This window comes from Equus asinus, chromosome 13 (assembly GCF_041296235.1).
Source record: "Equus asinus isolate D_3611 breed Donkey chromosome 13, EquAss-T2T_v2, whole genome shotgun sequence".
Classification (NCBI taxonomy): domain Eukaryota; kingdom Metazoa; phylum Chordata; class Mammalia; order Perissodactyla; family Equidae; genus Equus; species Equus asinus.
In genome coordinates, this window is record NC_091802.1 from 39,267,601 (window position 1) to 39,290,596 (window position 22,996).

General features: G+C 36.9%; 1 protein-coding gene across 3 annotated transcripts in view; it reads right to left on the bottom strand.

The window, feature by feature from the left end:
* The window catches only part of FBXL20 (F-box and leucine rich repeat protein 20), a 108,239-nt gene that overhangs the window by 56,895 nt on the left and 28,348 nt on the right, over positions 1 to 22,996 (bottom strand). For all 3 annotated transcript variants that reach the window (XM_014833538.3, XM_014833537.3, XM_070483158.1), the window contains exon 2: positions 630 to 691. In XM_014833538.3, coding sequence (XP_014689024.1) covers positions 630 to 691 — 62 coding nt within the window. The remainder of the gene's footprint in view (positions 1 to 629; positions 692 to 22,996) is intronic.

Genomic DNA, 22,996 nt, shown 5'->3' on the forward strand with positions numbered 1-22,996 from the left:
TGGGTGATCCCAAATGTAGTTTATACATATTAAAAATAAGGATGGTAAAATCATAAGTGTAACACAGGAAAGGAAAGAGTTTCAAGTAACTTTTGCCTTTTATCTTTAAAATAAAGTGTTATAACTCTTCTATACAATATATGTAATATATATTACATACATATTGCCTCAGTATATGTAATATTTTGTTGCAAATATAAGTCACTTCACAGACACATTTTGATATTGGGAATGGGAAGTGGGGGGAAGGGAAGGATTAGAATCACTCTTCAAAAAAATCAGTACTACTTATAATAGTAAAATATTAAAAATATTAAAAATAAGTAAAAAATACTACTTCTTTCACACTATATACACAAACAGGGCAAAGGGAAAATTAGTTAACAAAATCATATACTATAGGTACAAATTGGGTAGGAGAAAATTGTTACTAAATCAAACATTCAAAATCTGATTCATATCTAAGAAAATAGAGAGTAAGACTGTTTAGCAAATGAATCAATAAATTTACAAACTCAGATAATCTGGACCATACATGTATGAAAATAAGGAACAAGTCTAAAAATTTTTAAACAGGGAAATACTATATACACAAAAAACAACAACATAAAATTAGCAGTCAGACTTACCGTAATAGGAGTTCTTTGGGAAGTTTTTTATTGATTACAGCTTCATCACTATTTGAGAACATCTGCAAAAATAAAATCATTGTGTCAAGTGTGACTTAACATTTTACTATATTCAACTCAACAGTTTAGAGGCAATCCTCGTAGGAGAGAGGTGAATAAATATAGTAGATATTACAAGCCAGTCATATTTTCTAAGACTCTTCAGGCTGAAAAACATCTTTGAGACATTTAATTTGCTCCCTCTCTTTAGAAAAAATGAACTAATAGTGGTCAGAAGGATGAAATTATGTGCCAGGTACTGTTTTAAGTGTTTTTCATGCATTTCTTCATTTTTACATATATGGGAACTGACAAAAGGTTTACTTGCTTAAAATCACATTACTACAGAGTGACAGTTTAAAAATGCCATTAAGATAAGGTGATTCCCCAAAATCTAACTCATATTTACTTGTTCAAGGAGGTGCTCAGAAACCTAGAATAGGGAACATTCTCTTCTGAATTTTATATATCATGCAGAAAACCATTAATAATGCTTCATACCCACCAGCATATGCATTCTTGATACACACAAATGATCATTTAACAAACTAACCAAACAACTCACAATGGATACTTTTAAACAGAGCCACCATTTTTCCCACAAAGGAGATCATAACTGTAAGCTTGTCTAGTACCCTACATAAAAAAACTACATATCTATACCCAGTAAAAAGCACAGCAAAAATGGCAAACAGACGTCACCGAAGCTGAGAGAAACACGTTCAGTGCCTGCTTCTAAGTATTACAGAGATGCCTTTTGACTTCATGCAATGAACATTTACTGAACACCCTGTCAACATCAGGCCCTGTTCCAGGCAATGAGATACTAAGAAAAGAAGACGTTAACTGTATGCTTCTTGCTGTACAATGAAGTACACAGAAATAAGCAAATACTTCACTACTATTAGAGATAAATGACAAGAGGTATATGATAGCAAAGGATGAAACAACTAATTCTGCCCAAAGGTGTTATCTAAACTGGGTCTTAAAGGACGGCCAGAAGTTAGAGAAAAAAGAGGAGATAAGATGTATAAAATCTTGGAGTCATACATGAAGGTCCTGGCATTTCATGATTCAAAGTAGAAGAAGTAACGCAGGGGAAGTAGAAGGGCAGGGAAGTAGTGGACGGAATGTACTTCCCCCTCAATCTCAGATATCTAAAGAGTAATTACTTGTAACATTTTCTAACTATAATAACCTACCTTCCAGGTAAATGGACAGCTCTGTGAGGGCAGAGACCACGCCTTTCATGTTTGCCATCGTATTTCCAGGATTGAGCACAGAACCTGATACGTGGTAGAAACTCAATAAATCTAATAAATGAACAGTTAAGTGGATGGTGGGATTAGGTCATGAAAGAAACTTATATACCAGGCTAGAAATTTAAAAGCACTCTGTAGAGAAGACAAACCTAAAGAAATCAAACTCTGCACTGGTAGCAAGGAGATAAGAATATACTGAAATTATAGTTCAAGTAAAAGATGACACAGGTCTCTGTCAGATTACGGGGGAGAGGGAGGTGAAAATGAAAACAAAAGTGGAGAAAAGAATGATTTTTAAAGAAGCAAAAGGACTTGGTGATGGAAAGTAGGATCATCCACCAAGTTTTAGTGCAGCAAGCAGACTACTTAAAAGGGAAGTAATGCTATTGCCTGACAATTACATGTTTTAGGAAATTATCTGACATCAAAAAATAATCTGCTTCCCTACAATTTCTACCCATTAGTGGAAGCTATTAAAAAAGAAATCATATCCCTCTTCTATAAGGCAGTCTTTCAAAATGAAGCCATCACATCTCCTCCTACACAAGCTTAAGTTTTTCTCAAATGACATGGTTTCTAAGATGCTAAACCATTATGATCATTCTTCTCTGGGTACACTTGTAGGAAAGAATGCATGCAAGAGTTAAGTATTAAAAAGCTAAATAATCAAGGGTTGATGACATAAATAACAATGCCTTGCAAAGATAAAGTATCCAAAAATTGAGACCTGGGACACTTTTCAGAGTTTGCACACAACATATATCTTTTTTTTTTTTTAAAGATTTTATTTTTCCTTTTTCTCCCCAAAACCCCCTGGTACACAGTTGTGTATTTTTAGTTGTGGGTCCTTCTGGCTGTGGCATGTGGGATGCCACCTCAGTTGACGCCCAGGATCCGAAACGGCAAAACCTTGGGCTGCCGAAGCAGAGAACGTGAACTTAACCACTCGGCCACAGGGTTGGCCCCCACAACATATATCTTAAACTTGAGATCTTTGGAAAAAGTGAGGTTTGTAAGTACAGAATAATATCACTAAACACTCAATCTACTATACTATGCCAAACTCAAATCACAAAAAGTAAAAGATAACCATTTTTATATAAGAAATGGTAAGTTCTTTATCTTGTCTGCTCAAAGTAAATGCCACATATCTCACCTAGTAAGGTACTGTGCTCACCTGAATACACACAGTAATTCAATAAAAAGTATAAACCTGCTACATGTTGTTCACATGTCTTCTACAACTATAGATTATAAGGGAACAAAAATCATACCTAGCAGCTAATTCCTTTCCTTGTTTCAGTCTATGCAGACTGAATGCTGTTGTCTCTGTGGGAACATGAAGGTACGTGAAGAGAAAAAGGAATAGTGTTCTGGGGAGGATTTGGGAAACACCACGTGTAGAGGACATCTATCTAGATTTATATATGCCTCCCTTTCCTTCTGCACATATGCACCCTACTCCAAGTTTGCAAGAAAGAATAAGATCAGTGGTTCAGGGACTGGCTCTGTGGTGCAGTGGTTAAATTAGGTGTGTTCTGCTTCAGTGGCTTGGGTTTGTGGGTTCAGATCCCAGACAAAGAACTACACCACTCATCAGCCATGCTGTCGTGGTGATCCACACACAAAACAGAGGAAGACTGGCACGGATATTAGCTCAGGGCTAATCTTCCTCAGCATAAAAAACAAAAAATTAGTGGTTCACAAACTGTGGTCACTTGACCAGCAGTATCAGCATCAACCAGGACCTTGTTAGAAATGCAAACTCTTGGGCTATACCCCAGACCTACAGAATCAGAAACTGGAGGTGGGGGGAGGCAGAGGGAATGAGGGGCCATCTGTATTTTAACAAGCCCTCCAGGTGATGCTGTTGTTTCCTGAAGTTTGAGAACCAGTGAACCAGATAAAGTAGACTGAGACTCTTAGGACTCAAGAAATTACAGTTCTAACAGATAATCAGAATATTTTATTATTTGAAGTGACAGAGCAATGGAGCTTAGAAAATAATCCTAGAGGTAGACACACAATAATTTTAGATGTTTTCTAGAAAACTGAAATGACTTCTGCTCCAGTTCATGGTATTGTTTGTAAAACAAATATTTCACAGAAGCAACAGAATATACGTTTTAGATATTTTACCATTTCAGCTGAACCAAACTCTAGGTTTCTCATGCAAAATATACAAGGTGTCAAAACCAATTAGATGCAGGCTATAATGAATTACAATAAATTTGTGAAGGATTTTAGATACAATCGCTGTAGAGGAAGTGACTGTTAAAAGGTTTGACATTCTTAGGTAATTTCATCTTATATTAACACAGAAATATATCATTATGTATTTTTGTAACCTATCCACAAACAATTACAAGGATGTAGTCAGGGGAAAAACATGAGAGCAAACAGGTTGTTCTCTATTATGTGTTTCAAGGTAGGACATCATCCCCTAAACAAGTAAACAGACACTGCAATAGCCCTGTCTTCTAGGGACATTCTTAAATATTCAGGTTTTTAAAAATCTAAGTGATTTGGTTTGTCATGCATTACCGTTGATTGTTGATTTGTATAAAACTATAATTTTTTTCTGTAAATTACATACCTGAGAAATATAACTTTGAAACCACTTCTTATAAATTATAATTACATCATCTAATAGAGTTCCTGAATAGTGAGAAAGATTTCTTGCTATTTTAGCCTGATCAGTTTTTAAATCTTTGGCACATTTTAAAGATTAGTTTACTAACATGATAAATTTTAATGCATAGCACACAAACAAGACCCAGGAAACCAATTCAAGAGGCTTTAAATCCAGGATCTGGATGAGAAATGACAGGCTGAACAAAGGAAATAGGAAAGAAATACTCGCTCAACAGTGACCCCTGCTGATTATAGTTACTAACTCCAAAAAGGAAATTAAAAGATCTGACCTATATTATTCAAGTTTTATACAATACAAAATTTAACGAGTATTTTTGCAGAGAATATTAGTTATCCCCAATATCCACTCTCCTCTTCTAGAGTAATAGAATTCCCAATTTTTAGCTAGCACATGGCTGTGTAGAAAGAAGATTTTATTTCCCTTGCAGCTAGATAAGGCCAGGTTACTAAGTTCTGGCCAATATGATGTAAGAAAAAGTGATGTGTGCAATTTTGGGAATGTCCTTAAAGAGAGAGGATGTGCCCCTTTACTCCTTCCTTAATTCTGCTGCTTCAAATATGGTTAGGATCACTGAACTCCATTTTGTATCATGAAGTTGAAGGCCAAGTTTTAAAGACTAGTAGAAAACTAGGAAAAGCCTGAGATGACTGCAGAGATACCATGCCTCTGGACTTGACATGAGAGTAAAATAAACTTCCATCATATTTAAGTCACTTTTAATTTGGGTCTCTGATACATGCTGCTAAATTTACTAATATATTTTTTATTTTAAAGGTATGTTTTGGGGGCCTGGCCAGTGGTGTAGCAGTTAAATTCGCACATTCTACTTCAGCAGCCCAGGGCTTGCCAGTTTGGATCCTGGGCACGGACCTACGCAATGCTCGTCAAGCCATGCTGTGGCAGATGTCCCACATATAAAGTAGAGGAAGATGGGCACGGATGTCAATTCAGGGTCAATCTTCCTCAGCAAAAAGAGGAGGATTGGTGGTGGATGTTAGCTCAGGGCTAATCTTCAAGATAAAAATAAAAATAATTAAAAGGTATCTCTTAGTTTACAAGATCAAAAGAGTTCTGGAGATTGGTTGCACAACACTGTTAGTGTATTGTACACTTAAAAAATGATTAAGATGAGGGGCTGGCCCTGTGGCCAAGTGGTTAAGTTCATGCGCTCCGCTGCAGGCGGCCCAGTGTTTCGTTGGTTTGAATCCTGGGCACGGACATGGCACTGCTCATCAAACCACGCTGAGGAAGCATCCCACATGCCACAACTAGAGGGACCCACAACGAAAAATATACAACTATGTACTGGGGGGCTTTAGGGAGAAAAAGGAAAAAATAAAATCTTTAAAAAAAAATTAAAAATAAAAGATTAAGATGGCAAATTTTATGTTATATGTATGTCTCCACAATTAAAAAAGATTTTTAAGGTAATTTTTCCACATTTTAACATTTTCAAATTTGGAAGCATCTTAAAATCAAAAGCATTTTTTGTGGCTTATAAAATAATAGTGCATTTGATATTCACAGCAACTTTTAATTATACACAGTCATGCATTGCATAGCAACGTTTCAGTCAACAACAGACCGCACACGCAACGGTGGTGCCATAAGATTAGCACCATATAACCTAGGTGTGCAGTAGGGTATACCATCTAGGTTTGTGTAAGTGCACTGTATGATGTACTTACACATGATAAAATCATCTAACAATGCACTTCTCAGAATGTATCCCCATCATTAAGCAACACACGGCTGTATAGTAAGGTATAACCAATAAGAAGAAAATAAAATAAAACTAAGGACCATTTGCCTCTTCTCAAACAGGCTCTGTGCTTTTTATGCTATTTTCTCTAGAGCACTCATGCAACCAAACTTGCCTACTATTTCATTAGAAATAGATTAATGTCCACTGGACATGCCACCTATGCCATAAAGCCTTCCTCACTCTCCTTAACTGGATGTGATTGTTTCTTCTCTTATGAAACCCCACAGATGGGGCTGGCCCTGTGGCCGAGTAGTTAAGTTTGCATGCTCTGCTTAGGTGGCCCAGGGTTTCACCAGTTCGGATCCTGGGTGCAGACATGGCACTGCTTGTCAGACCACACTGAGGTGGCACCCCACCTGCCACAACTAGAAGGACTCACAACTAAAAGAAAAAATGTGCAACTATGTACTAGGGGGATTTGGTGAGAAAAAGCAGGAAAAAAAAAAAGACAACAGTTGGCAACTGGCAACAGTTGTTAACTCAGGCGCCAATCTTTAAAAAATAACCCCAAAGAACCTCAAAGCTCAGAATATCACTCCTGAGCTGGTGTGGCATCCCATATATCAGATCATAAGTTCTGAGAGGAAAGGGGCCTTGTCTGTTTAGTTCACCACAGTATAGTCAGCAACCAACACAGTGCCTAGAAATTGCTAAACCAATGAATGTTATTTATACTATAGGAATCTGGAAATACTCTTTTGACTGTAAATTTCCAGTAGGTTTCTATGGTTTTTTCCTCTTTATATCTCGAGTGCCTTGAAAAAAATAATAGAAACATTTAATAAAATGAATGTTACCCTAAATTTAGTAAATAAGATGCAAATGACATCACCACAGTAACAGATTGACTATCATTGCAACAAATAACAATTACAATATCTGAAAAAACAAAAGTTTGGAGAGAGAGCTTATGGCCCATTTATTTCACAGGATATGAGTTACACTAAATTTCTTGTTTAAAAAAAAGCTGTAATAATTGCTAAGTTTTCATCATCAAGAAATTTCATCTGGGGGCCGGTCAGCTGGCACAGTGGTTAAGTTCACACGTTCTGCTTCTTGGCAGCTCAGGGTTTGCCGGTTCGGATCCTGGGTGCGGACATGGCACTGCTTAGCAAAAGCCATGGTGTGGTAGACGTCCCACATATAAAATAGAGGAAGATGGGCATGGATGTTAGCTCAGGGCCAGTCTTCCTCGGCAAAAAGAGGAGGATTGGTAGTAGTCAGCTCAGGGCTAATCTTCCTCAAAAAAAAAATAAATAAATAAATAAAAAGAAAATTCATCTGTATATAGCATTTTTAAACAGTTTTATTATGGTATAATTCACATACTATAAAACTCACTGGTTTTAAGCGCACACTTCAATACTTTTTAGTAAATTTATAAAGCTGTGCAATGCAACCATTACAACTCACTTTTGATGAATTTCCATCACCCCAAAAATATTCCACATGCATGTTTGCAATCATCCATGTGCTGATCTCTAATCTCAAGCAACCACTAGTTTACCTTCTGTTGCTGTAGATTTTCCTTTTCTGGACATATTAAAAAATGGAAACACAAACTATGTCATCTTTTGCACCTGACTTCCTTTGTTCTGCATAATGGTTTTTTGGGGTTTTTTTTAACAGATATTATTTTTCCTTTTTCTCCCCAAAGCCCCTGGTACACAGATGTGCTATTTTTTTTTAGTTGTGGGTCCTTCTAGCTGTGGCATACGCGACGCCGCCTCAGTATGGCCCGATGAGTGGTGCCATGTACGCGCCCAGGATCCGAACTGGCAAAACCCTGAGCCGCCGAAGTGGAGCATGTGAACTTAACCACTCGGCCACGGGGCTGGCCCCTGCATAATGTTTTTGAAGCTCATTTATGTTGTAGCATGTACCAGTTGTTTGTTCCTTTTTATTGCTGAATAGTATTCCAGCGTCACAGAAGGTCATATCTTGCTTATTCATTCCTAGCTGACAAACATTTGGATTGCTACAATTTTTTTTACTATTATGAATAATAATGCTATGATCATTCTCATACAAGCCTTTGGGTGGTTGAAACATGTTTTCATCTCTCATGGACAGAATCTAAGGTGGAAAACTGCTGAGTTGTATTGTATGGTAACTTTATTTTAAACTTTTAAGGAAATTGCTCAATTGGCTTCCAAAGTGGCTGTACCATCTTACATCCCCACCAGCAATGTACATGGGTTCCAGGCTGTCCATATTTTTACCATCACTTAGTATTGTCTATCTTTTTAATTTTAGCCAGTCTAAAATTAATCTGCATTTGTGGTTTCAATTTGCATTTTCCTAGTTGCTAATGCTGTTGTGCATCTTTTCATGTGCTTATTAGCCACTCAAATGATTTCTTTGATGAAATGTGTATTCAAGTTATTTGCCCATTTTTCTGAGTTGTCTTCTTAGTACCTGATTTAAGAGCTCTTTACACATTTAATGGTTCTATGTATATACAGGCCCTTTATCTACTAAATGATTTGCATATATTTCCTCCCATTCTTTGGGCTGTAAAGTCTATTTCTTGATGATATCTTTTGAAGCACAAATGTTCTTAATTTTAATAAAGTCCGATTTATATATTTTTTTAATGGATCATGCTTTTGATGTCATATACATGAACTCTGCCTAACCAAATGTCATAAAGATTATCTGCTGTTTTATTCTAGAAGTTTTGTAGTTTTAGTTCTTACATTTAGGCTCATGACCCATTTTGATTAATTTTTGTATACTGTGTGAGGTGAGAACTTAAGTTCATCTTTTCCCAGGTAGATACCCTAATTGTTTCAACACCATTTGTTTAAAAGACTATTCTTTGCCCATTGAATTACCTTTATTGAAAATCAACTGGCCACAAATGTAAGCATTTATGTTTGGATTCTCAATACTGTTTCATTAATCTATGTATCTATCTTTATGAATCAATAATAATGAAATAATAATGAAACCAATAACTGTCTTGATTACCACAACTTTATAGTAAGTTTTCAAATCAGGCAGTGTTAAACCCTGTTATTTGGTTCTTCTTTTTCAAAATCATTTTTTTTTAATTGAGGTAAAAACTGGTATGTAACATTATGTAAGTTTCAAGTACACAACATTATAATTCAACTTCTGTATACACTAAAAAGTGATCACCACCAAAAGTCTAATTACCATTCGTCACCATACAATTGACCCCCTTCACCCATTTTGCCCATCCCCCCAACTCTATGACCCTCTGGTAACCACAAATCTGTTCACTGTATCTTTGAGTTTGTTTTTATTTTGTTTTGTTCGTTCATTTGTTTTGAGCTTTTTTTAGATTCCACATGAGCAAAATCATATGGCATTTGTCTTTCTCCATCTGACTTATTTTTTAGCATAAGACCCTCAAGGTCCATCCATGTTGTCACAAATGTGAGATTTCATTCTTTTTATGACTGAGTAATATTCCATTGTATAGATATACTATATCTTTGTCCATTCATCCATTGATGGACACTTTGGTTGTTTCAATATCTTGGCTACTGGAAATAATGCTGCAGTAAACAAAGGGGTGCATATATCTTTTCAAATTAGTGTTTCCGTATTCTTCAGATAAACACCCAGAAGTGGAATAGCTGGATCATATGGTAGTTCTACTTTTAATTTTTTTAAGAATCTTCATATTGTTTTCCATAGTGGGTACATCTCCCTGATGATTAGTGATGTTGAACATCTTTTCACATGTTTATTGGCCATCTGTATATCTTCTCTGGAAAATGTCTGTTCATATCCTCCACCCATTCTTCGATTGGGCTGTTTTTTTGTTGTTTAGTTGTGTGAATTTCTTATATATTATGGAGATTAACTACTTGTCGGATATATGATTTGCAAATATTTTCTCTCAATTGGTGGGTTGTCTCCTGCTTTTGATCCTGGTTTCTTTTGCCTTGCAGAAGCTCTTTGGTCTGATGAAGTACCACTCGTTTATTTTTTCTTTTGTTTCCCTTGTCTGAGAAGACATGGTATTTGAAAAGATCCCTTTAAGTCTGATGTCAAAGAGTGTACTATCTATATTATCTTCCAGGAGTTTTATGGTTTCAGGACATATCTTCCAGTCTTAGATCATTTTGAGTTTATTTTTGTGTATGGTGCGAGATAACTGTCTACTTTCATTCTTTTGCATGTGGCTGTCCCGTTTTCCCAACACCATTTTCTTTTGAAATTTAAAAAAGATTTTTTTATTGAGTTAATGATAGGTTACAATCTTATGTGATTTCAGTTGTACATTAATGTTTGTCATTCGTGTTGTAGGTGCACCACTTCACCCTTTGTGCCCACCCCCAACCCCACCTTTCCCCTGGTAGCCACTAATCTGTTCTCTTTGTTCACATTTTTAAACCCCTCATATGAGTGGAGTCATACATAGATTATCCTTCTCTAACTGGCTTATTTCACTTAACATAATTCCCTCAAGGTTCATCCATGTTGTTGCAAATGAGATGATTTTGTTCTGTTTTGCAGCTGAGTAGTATTCCATTGTATATATACACCACAACTTCTTTATCCATTCATCTGTTGATGGGCACTTAGGTTGCTTCCATGTCTTGGCTATTGTAAATAATGCTGCAATGAACATTGGGGTGCATAGGACTTTCGGAATTGCTGACTTCAAGCTCTTTGGATAGATATCCAGTAGTGGAATGGCTGGATCGTATGGTAGTTCTATTTTTAATTTTTTGAGGAATCTCCATACTGTTTCCCATAGTGGCTGCACTAGTTTGCATTCCCACCAGCAGCCCAACACCATTTATTGAAGAGATTATCTTTTTTTTTTCCCCATTGTATGTTCTTGGCACCTTTGTTGAAGATTAGCTGTCTGTAGATGTGCAGTTTTATTTCTGGGCTTTCAGTTGTGTTCCACTGATCTGTGTGCCTGTTTTTGTACCAGTACCATGCTTTTTGATTACTATGGCTTTGTAGTACATTTTGAAGTCAGGGATTGAGATGTCTGTTCTTTTTTCTCACTATTGCTCTAGCAATTCAGGGTCCTTGGTTGCCCCATATGAATTTTACGATGTTTTGCTGTATTTCCGTGAAGAATGTCATTGGGATTCTGCTTGGGATTGCACTGAATCTGTAGATTGCTTTGGGTAGTACAGACATTTTAACTATGTTTATTCTTCCAATCCCTGTGCATGGAATCTCTTTGCATCATTATCCATTTCTTTCAATAACGTCTTACAGTTTTCATTGTATAAGTCCTTCACCTCCTTGGTTAAATTTATTCCTAGATACTTTATTCTTTTTGTTGCGATTATAAATGGAATTTTATGCTTGAGTTCTCTTTCTGTAAGTTCGTTACCAGAGTATAGAAATGCAACTGATTTTTGTATGGTGATTTTGTACCCTACAACTTTACTGTAGTTGTTAATTATTTCTAATAGTTTTCCAAAGGATTCCTTAGAGTTTTCTACATAGATCATGTCGTCTGCAAACAGTGAGAGTTTCACTTCTTCACTCCCTTTTGGATTCCTTTTATTCCTTTTTCTTGCCTAACTGTTCTGGCCAAAATCTCCAGTACTATGGTGAATAAGAGTGGTGGTAGTGGGCATCCTTGTCTTGTTCCTGTTCTCAGAGGGATGGCGTTCAGTTTTTCCCCATTCAGTATGATGTTGACTGTGGGTTTGTCATATATGGCCTTTATTATGTTGAGGTAATTTCCTTCTATCCCCATTTTGTTAAGAGTTTTTATCATAAATGGCTGTTGGATCTCGTCAAATGCTTTCTCTGCATCTATTGAGATGATCATGTGGTTTTTATTCCTCATTTTGTTAATGTGGTGTACCACAGTGATTGATTTGCAGATGTTAAACCATCCCTGTGTCCCTGGTATAAATCCCACTTGATCATGATGTATGATCTTTTTGATGTATTGCTGTATTTGGGTTGCCAATATTTTGTTGAAGACTTTTGCATCTATGTTCATCAGCGATATTGGCCCATAGTTTTCCTTTTTTGTGGTGTCCTTGTCAGACTTTGCTATCAGACTGATGTTGGCCTCACAGAATGAGTTAGGAACTGTTCCATCTTCCCAATTTTTTGGACTAGCTTGAGAAGGATAGGTATTAAATCCTCTCTGAAAGTTTGGTAGAATTCTCCAGGGAAGCCGTCTGGTCCTGGGCTTTTATTTTTTGGGATAATTTGATTACTGTTTCAATCTCTTTACTTGTGATTGGTCTATTCAGGTTATATATTTCTTCTTGATTCAGCTTTGGGAGGTTTTAAGAGTCTGAGAATTTATCCATTTCCTCTAGATTGTCCATTTTGTTGGCATATAGCTTTTTGTAGTATTCTCGTTACAACATGTTCTATTTCTGCATTATCTGTTATTTTTCTTCCATTTCTAATTTTATTTATCTGAGCTTCCTCTCTTTTTTTCTCTGTAAGTCTCACTAGGGGTTTGTCAATTTTGTTTATCTTCTCAAAGAACCAGCTCGTTCTTTCACTGATCCTTTCTACTGCCTTTTTTGTTTCAATAGCATTTATTTCTGCTCTGATTTTTATTATTTCTCTCCTGCTGACTTTGGGCTTTGTTTGTTCTTCTTTTTCTAATTTAGTGAGGAATAGCTTGAGATTGCTTATTTGGGATTTTTCTTGTTAGTTAAGGTGAGCCTGTATTGTGATGAATTTCCCTCTTAATATGGCTTTTGCTGCATCCCATATGAGTTGGTATGGTATGTTTTCATTTTCTTTGTCTCCAGATATTTTTTGATTTCTCCTTTAATTTCTTCAATGACCCATGGGTTGTTCAATAGCATGCTGTTTAGTCTCCACATCTTTGTCCCTTTCTCAGCTCTTCTCTTGTAATTAATTTCTATCTTCATAGCACTGTGATTGGAAAAGATGCTTCTCATTATTTCAATCTTCTTAATTTATTGAGGCTTGCCTTGCTTCCCAACATATGGTCTATCCTTCAGAATGCTCCATGCATCCTTGAGAAGAATGTGTGTTCTCATGTTTTTGGATGGAGTGTTCTATATATGTCTACTAAGTCCAACTGGTCTAGATTTTCACTTAATTCCATTGTTTCCTTGTTGATTTTCTGTCTGGATGATCTATCCATGATGCAAGTAGAGTGTTGAAGTCCTCTACTATTATTCTGTTATTATTAATATCTTCTTTTAGGTTTGTTAATACTTGCTTTACGTACTCTGGTGCTCCTGTGTTGGGTGCATAGATATTTATAAGTGTTATGTCTTCTTGGTGGAGTGTCCCTTTAATCACTATATACTGCCCTTCTTTGTCTCTACCTATCTTGAACTCTACTTTGTCTGATCTACGTATTGCGACACCTGCTTTCTTTTGTTTGCCATTAGTTTGGAGTACTGTCTTCCATCCCTTCACTCTGAGCCTGTGATTGTTATTGGAATTGAGATGTGTTTCCTGGAGGGAGTATGTTGTTGGGTCTTGTTCTTTAATCCCTCTTGCCACTCTGTCTTTTTATTGGAGAATTCAACCCATTTATGTTTATTCAGGGTGACTATCGATATATGAGGGCTTAATGCTGACATTTTATCACTTGTTTCCTGGTTCTCCTGCATTTCCTTTGTTTCTCATCCTGTGTATTTTGGTCTATCAATTGAGTTATATAGTTTTTTATGTTGCTTCTCTTTGTTTTCTCCTTATTTATTATTTGTGTCTCTGTTTTTTTGTTTAGTGGTTACCATAAGGTTTGCATTCAAAATCTCGTAGATAAAGATAGTCCATTTTCTGATGGCCTCTTATTTCCTCAGACTAAACCGATTCAGTCCCTTTTCTGTTCCCCGCCTAAGTTATGTTTCTCACATCTTATTCCATCTTGTGTTGTGAATTTGTGATTAAAATGACAAGACAATCTTTGTTTTTGGTGTTTTCCTTTCCTTTAACTTTAATGCTATTCTTGAGTATTTGCTAATCTGTTCTGATGTATAGCTACAGTTTTATGATTCTGTCTACATATTTATCTCCTTACTCTGTGCTTTGTAACACTTTTCTCCCTTTTTTTGCCAGTTATGAGGGCCTTCTTGAGGATCTCTTGTAGTGGGGGTCTTGTGGCTAAGAAATCACTTAGCTTTTGCTTATCTGGGAAAGTTTTTATTTCTCCATCGTATCTGAAGGATGTTTTCACTGGAGAGTATTCTTAGCTGAAAGTTTCTGTCCTTCAAAGATTTGAATATGTCATTCCAGTCTCTCCTAGCCTGTAAGGTTTCTGCAGAGAAATCCTCTGAAAGCCTGATAGGAGTTCCTTTGAAGGTTATTTTCTGCTGCCTTGCTGCCCTTAGTATTTTTTGTCATTCACTTTTGCCAGTTTCACTACTATATGCCTTGCAGTAGGTCTTTTTACACTGACGTATTTAGGAGTCTGTTAGCTTCTTTCACATGGGTTTACATTTCCTTCCCTAGGTTTGGTAAGTTCTCTGCTATTATTTCTTTGAACAAGCTTTCTGCTCCATTCTCCTTCTCTTCTCCTTCTTGAATAACCGTAATTCTTATGTTGCATTTCCTAATTGAGTTGGATATTTCTCAGAGACTTTCTTCATTTCTTTTTAGTCTCAGTTCTCTCTCCTCCACTATCTGGAGTATTTCAACATGTCTATACTCGATTATGCTGATTCACTCTTCTATGATGTCCGCTTGAGCGTTCAGGGAATCCATATTTTGTTTTATCTCTTCCATTGTGTCTTTCATCTCCAATATTTCTGATTGATTCTTCTTTATAGTTTCAGTCTCTTTTGTGAAGTAGCTCCTGAACTTGTTGAACTGTTTCTCTACATTCTCTTTTAACTCGTTTTTTGATGATAGCTATTTTTGAATTCTCCGTCATTTGGATTACATATTTCTGTGTCCTCAGGACTGATTTCTGGGTACTTCTCATTTTCTCTCTGGTCTGGAGATTTAACATAATTTTTGATACTGCTAAAGAGCGAGGCTCTGTTTTTGCACATCATGGTATTATTTGGTCACAGTTACCACCTATCGCCACTGGGTGGGGGTCAAGAGCCGCATATTCTGAGCCCTCTGCATTCTGTGAAGATTCCAGGCACTGGAGCTAGCGCCAGGCGGGTTGGGGGAAGGGGTGCTTTCTTCTGTGTGTTCTCAGGATTTTCTCGCTCTGCCCTCACTATCTGCTCTCCTGGGGTGTTGGCTTGGTGAGGTCACCCCAACATTAGCTTTCACCTTGGTAGCGGCCTCCCCCTAGGCTGCGAGGGCCCTTGGGGATCTTTGACATTCTGGCAAACGTTTTCCCCCTCCCCCATTCTTTCCCTCTCTGAGGCTGCCCATGGTCCTGGATCCTAGTCTTTTGGGTAGGGAGCAAAGTTCCGCTTACCCCGTTCCACTTCCTCTGAGGGGTGCTCCAGCCTCTCTGCCCTCCATCATGTGTCTTCATGGGTCTCTCAGACATCTTCTGTGTTGTGTTTGGATGTCTTCTGTTGGAGTATGAATGTCTTTTTCGTTGTATGGTGGAGAGGAGAGATTACCGGGAAAGATCACTCTGCCATGATGCTGACGTCACTCCTGTTTAAAGCTTCTGTTATGTTTATTCCCAAGTATCTTATTCTATTTCACGCTGTGAATTGAATTGTATTCTTAATTTCATTCTAGGATTATTCAATGCTAGTATGTAGTACATTTTCTATTCATTTATGTTTAACCTATTTGTGGCTTTGAATCTAAAGTGTGTCTCTTCTACACAGATTATTGTTTTTGTATCCAGTCTGACAATCCATGCCTTTTTAGTATCAAACTCATTCACATTTAATGTAATTATTGGTTTAGCTGGATACGTCTCTCATTTTCTTTTCTATTTGTCTCATGTCTTTTGTTCCTCCATTTCTCTTCTACTGTCTTCTTGTGTTTTAAATAGATATTTTCTAGTGTATCACTGTAATTCCTTTGTGTTTTTTTTTTTAATTTATAACAGTCTATTTTAGACTACTACTAATTTATTCTGGTAAAATATACAAACTTTGCTCCAACAGCACTGTATTTCCTCTCCCCTCATTTCTGTTATTATCATGTGTTACATATTTATCTTAATAGCCCAACAACACAGTTTTATAATTACTGTTTTGCAATTGTCTTTTAATTCAGTTAAACTAATAAAAGAGAAAATTTTATTTACAGCCCCCTATTTTGCCTCTGTAATTACTGTTTACAGTGCTTTTTCTTCAAGTTACTGTCTGGAACCATATCCTGTTAGCTTGAAGGACTTCCTTCAGTACTTCATGTAAGGCAGGTCTGCTAATGACAAATTCTGTGTGTCTTCTTATCTGGAAATGTCTTTATTTTGCCTAAATTTTTCAATAATAGCTTCACTGGATATAGAATTCATGTGAAATTCTTTATATTTTTGAATTATTTTTAAGGGAAATTGAGAGTAAATATGCTATTTTAAAGTGTACAGTTTAGTGCCATTTAGTCCATTCACAATGTTCTGCAATTACCATCTCTAATTTCAAAATTTTTGACACCCCCTAGAACACCCTGTATTCATCAAGTAACCACTCCTAAGACCTGTCACCCCATATCCTCCCACTCCAGGACCTAGCCAACCACTAATCTCCTTTCTATCACTATGGATTTCCCTCTTCTGAATATTTCACATAAATGAAATCATTCAATATGTGACCTTTTATGTCTAGCTTACTTCACTTTTTATAAAATTTTTGAGGTTCATGCATATAGTACCATGTCTCAGTAACCCATTCCATTTTATGACTGAATGATATTCCATTGTATGGATACACCAAATTTTATCCATTCACCCATCAATGTATACTTGGATTGCTTCTACCTTTAGGACATTGTGAATACTGTATTGCTGCTATGAACACTATTTGTACATAAGCATTTTTATGAATATTTGTTTTCAATTCTTTTTGTAGCTATGCAGGAATGGAATTTCTGGGTCATATGATATTTCCATGCCTAACTTTTTAAGGAACTGCCAAATTGTGTTCCACAGTCGCTACACAATTTCACATTCCCACCAGCAATGTACAAGGGTTCAAATTTTCCACATCATCACCAATACTTCATATTTTTCCTTCCCCTCCCCCACCATTTTTAAGTATACTCATGCTAGTGGGTGTGAAGTGCTACCTCATTGTAGTTTTGATTTGCATTTTCCTAATGACCAATGACTTTGAGCATATTTTCATGTGATTGTTGGCCATTTGTCTATATTCTTTGAAGAAAGGTGTATTCAAGTCTGTTGCCCTTTTAAAAACTGGGTTGCTTTGTTGTACCTTGCTTGTAAGAATTCTCCATGTATTCTGGATATTAGACCCTTATCAGGTATATGATTTGCAAACAACTTTCGACATTCTTTTTTTTTTTTTTTTTGAGGAAGATTAGCCCTGAGCTAACTGCTGCCAATCCTCCTCTTTTTGCTGAGGAAGACTGGCCCTGAGCTAACATCCATGCCCATCTTCCTCTGCTTTATATGTGGGACGCCTACCACAGCATGGTTTGCCAACCAGTGCTATGTCTGCCCCCGGGATCCGAACTGGCGAATCCCGGGCTGCTGAAGCAGAATGTGTGCACTTAACCGCTGCACCATTGGGCCGGCCCCTTCACATTCTTTAGTTGTCTTTTCATTTTACTGAGGGTGTGTTTTGATGTGAATATAGAATTCTTAATTGACAGTCTTTTGTTCCCACATTTTGAATGTTGACCAATTGCTTTCTGGCGTCCATCGTTTTTGATGAAAAGTAAGCTGTTAATTATACTGCTGATACCTTGTATATCATGAATTGCTTTTGTCTTGTTTTCCAGACTTTTTTTCTTTGTATTTTGATGGAAACAGCTCGATAAAAATGTGTCTAGATGTAGATTTCTTTGTATTAATCCTACTTGGGGGTTGTTGAGATTTTTGGATGGGCAGATAAATGTTTTTCATCAAATATGGGAAATTTTTAGCTATTATTGTTTCAAACATTTTTCCCTCTCTCTAATCTCCTTCTGAGACTCTTATTACATGTTGATACAACTGATGCCCCAAAGATCTCTGAGGTTCTGTTAGCTTCATTCTTTTTTTCAAATTGGATAATTTCTGTTGATTTCTCTCTGTGATCTCCAATCTGCTACTGGGTCCCTTTAGTGACTTTTTCAGTTACTCTATTTTTCAACTCCAAAATTTCCATTTGGTTCTTTTTTATAATTACTATCTCTTTATTGACATTCTCTATTCAGTGAGTCACTGTCATCATAATTTCCTTTAATTATTTACACCTGATTTCCTTTAGTCTTTGAACATATTTATATTAGCCACTTTGAAAGTGGCAACTGGCCTCTTTTAACTGTACATGGTAGAGTAAGAAACACACTAAAGACAGAACTGCAGAGTTTGCAAAGAAATATAGAGGAAACTAGAATATAGAGGGCCTGGAACTTGCTAGACTGGAAAATAATACTATCCTTCATCTTCTGTCTCTCAAGCCAATAGGATTCTCAAAATGAGAACTACCCTCAGGGTAAATATCAGATCAAGGGTGGGGCTGTAAATTCCTTTTAAGACCTCAGGAATTTTCAAAGCCATGCCTCTGTTGTCTTTCTCAACTAGACAAAAAGGCCTCTAAGAAGCTTAAGGGAACTATCCCATAGTAGCCTGACATAACCAAAGTAGAGAGAATTTTGTCTTAAAATGAGTTATAATGGTGTAACTTTTGGGACATGGAATAACACAAATCAGATTCATAGAAAATCCCAGAAATTTTAAAGGAGCTGTACCAGTTAGATTAAAAGGAAGAGACTGTTCAAAATGAAAAAAGTCCTCTAGGCCCCCAACTTTCTATAGGAAGGACGTATGTGAGAAAGCTACTTGGCTCATAAGAGATTCTTATGTAAAAGGAGAGACCTCTCAGAAAGCAGCATTAAGAACCAAGAATTCGATACCAAGAATCCCAGAGAACAATGAGTTAGGGAACCATTCCCAGGTAGCAGAACTGGGCCCCAATCAAGGTACATTTCCTGCTCCTGGAGTAGGTGACCCTGACAACATGTGCCCAGCCATATTTCAGAATTGATATGGACCAATAACTGCTATGTGCCTCCTGTTACCTCTCCTATTTTAGGAGGAATGTCTATTACTATTATTCTATCCCTGTGACAACAACGTATTTTGCATGTATGAGACAAATAATTTTTCTTTTTAGTTCACAGGTCTCTGGATCAAGAGGAACTGCACATGAGGGGCTGGCCCCATGGCCGAATGGTTAAGTTCGTGCGCTCCGCTTCAGTGGCCCAGGGTTTCGCTGGTTCGGATCCTGGGCACAGACATGGCACCACTCATCAGACCATGCTGAGATGGCATCCCACATGCCACAACCAGAAGGACACACAACTAAAATACACATATGTACTGGGGAGCTCTGGGGAGAAGAAGGGGGAAAAAAAAAAGAGGAACTGCACATGAGGACCCTCATCCACCTCTGAATCTGAGAGATAACAAGTTAAGAGTTCTTTACCTTTATCTTTTTTTAGATAAGACCTTGAACATCTTGGGAGGGGATATCTTGCATGTGATAAAAATCAATCATTAGAGCCAGAGGGGAGACCTTGGTAGAACCTTACAATAATAGACTCCAACTGAATCTTATCCCATTATGGCAAGTCCTTTTGCAATAGGATTTTGCTGCACCTCCCTTCAAAAAGTAGGCTCTGTTTTCCTACCCTTTGCACCTGAGCTGACATGGTGACTTAATTAGACCAAAAGAATGTGGTGGAATTAACACTGTGTGATTTCTAAGGCTAAGCCTTAAGAGACACTGAAGCTTTACCCTCTTGAAATACTCCTGTCACCATGTAAGAACACCCAGGCTAAACTTCTGAATGATGAGAGACTATGCAGAAAACAAGTATCAGCTGACAGTGACCCCAAGGTTTCAGACTGAACTGAGGCCATCTTAGACCCTGGAGCCCCAGTCAAGCCACCAGCTGACTGCAGCTTCATGAGAGACTGTCTCCAGTGACCACCAGAAGAACTGCCAGGCTGAATAATTAGTTGTTTTGAGCCACTAAGTTTTAGAGTGGTTGTTAACAGCAAAAGCTAAGAAAACAGGCTCTACATTTAAAAAGTTTATGACTCATGATCCAAATTTCATAGATTTGAATAAAACTTGACACATACAAAGGTAGCCCAAAACAGATCAAATCTTTCGGTGGGAGGCAAATTTTAGGCAGATTAAGAATGAATTTTCATAAAGAAAAATCTGGAGTTGAAGCAGCAGAGTTTTTAAACTACTTTTTCCTATAAGTAATTTTTACTGATTATGCCATTCCCTCACTCAACCAACACCAGATGTTTTTCCAATTGGCTAGTTTTCTTGCCAGAATCCAAGAGGAAAAACATTTTCATATGGCTAAATAAACCTAAAACAAAATAAATTTCTAATTCCTCCACCCAACATCTTGTCCCTACTAGAAATATAACTGCTTTTTAGAAGAAAACTACTGCCAGTGCATTACCATCTCATGACTAAATGTATCCAAAGAAATCCCTAGATAAAAACACCAAGGAAAGCGATACATTTAGAAAAGACACATTACTTAATAGGTCAAACCTTCTGCTTTGGACACCTTCAGACGTCTGACTCAATATTCCAAGCTTTCTTTTATCCTGACTTCTGTCTTGTTTACTTAACCACAATCTATATCCACTACCAATTCATTGTTCTTGGTCTAAAACAAGTATATACTTTATTTTGTTCTCTGTTGAATATTTGTTTCACTTACTCAGTTTTTAACTCTCCCCAGCAACATTTTTGGGCCCTGAGGACTCCATGAACTTTGATGAACCAACGAACATGACTGGAACTCACTTTGGGTGCTGCTCAATCCTGGAAATCTTCCATGCTCTACTGAAAATTTCTTTTGACGTTATGAAATGAAAGAATTGAAAATTCAAAGTAGAAACATAATTACGTGTTCTCCTCTGTCCTCCTCCTCCTCCATTTCCCCCAGCCCCAGCCCATCTAAATACACACAAAAGAACTAAGAGGTTAATACTGCAAGGCAATAATGAGATTTGACTCAGGATTAGCAAGCATTTAATTGAATCTCATATTCCAAAATGCCACAGGGGGTTGATAAATCAAGGGAATGCAGGGTTTGACTTCCTCATGAACAAGTTCTAGATGATGTGCCAGAAAGTGAAAACTGGCAGAATCTGCAGAATTTTCTAAGACATATGTCAGTAATTTTACAATTCACTCACAAACACACACTCTAACTCATCTTACTATATGGAAACACTTCCAAAGCGACAGTATTTTAATATAGCCATGTTCCTCATTTGTAGAAAAAGCATTCCCCTGTTTTAGACAATATAAGAAACAAAGTACACAGTACCCTACCTATCCTAACTGCATGCCAGAAATATTTTAGATTTAAAAGGAACCAAAATAAACAATATGTTAAATTAGAACAAAGATTGTTTAAGTGGAAGGGAAGAAATAACTTGGTAAGAAAATCATTAAGGAAAGTGATACTAAGTTAATAGATCAAGGAAATCTATTTAGTCTTCTTAGGACATGATATGAACGACACAGTGGTGCTATTACGAACAAGACAGCTAAACAAAAGATACACAATATTTGGCTGGTATTAATTAATTGACAAATATCTGGAAGTATGCCATATAACTCACTTGAATTTTTCTATACAGAGTCAACCAAGACAAAAGGACTTTGGAAAAATAGCAGAGTCAAACCTATTCCTACACCCTTTCAAAATTTCTAGGGTTTCTTTCTGATATTTGCCTCTATTTTTCTAAACATGCTTGATTTATCAAATTTAGTTATTATCTATTGACATACTGGCATGGAATATAAGCATTTAGCTTCAATCTCTACCCCTGCCCTCCACACTCTATGTAATTTTATCACATCACAGAGTCAGCATGAATGTAGGATTGGACAGACACTATTCAGTGCTGAACCAAGTAGAACAATAGGACTATGCACTACTTCTCCCTACAAATCAATGACTACTCATGTTTTTCTACTTCCTATATATTTGTAACTTTTCCTCGAATGCTCCAACATCTGTCTCATGTCTGTCATATTTTCCATATGTTCAAAGACAGCAGATACCGCTTTTTTCTGGAAGCCATATCTTCGCAGAACCCTTTGTTCTTTCTTTTGCTTCACTCTGTTGGGGGATTCTCTAGACTAGCCACCCAGCTGTCATTCTTGGGCTCTCCCTTGGCTCTTGTCTTTGATTGAATTCTGCTTTTTGGACCCAATATCTTCTCCCTTGCTATTTAAGTGCACATCCCCTAGCAACTTACGAAAAAAGGCTCATGAGAACTGAAATTTTGGAGTCACTTGCATGTCTAAAAATATCTTTATGCTAGACTCACATTTGATTGATAATTTGGCTGGGAATAAAATTATAGGTTGGAAATCCTTTCCACAGAAGGTATCTGAAGACAAGACTTGATGCATTTCTATCTTCTTATGTTACTGCTGTGGTATGTAATACCATTCTGACTGGTCCTTTGAATGTAACCTCTAGTTATTCTTTCTGGAAGCTTCTAATATAGTCTCTATATCTCCAGTTTATTGAAATTTCATGATCAAGTCTCTTGGTCTGTGTCTTTTTTATTATTCGTTGAACTCTTTCAATTTGC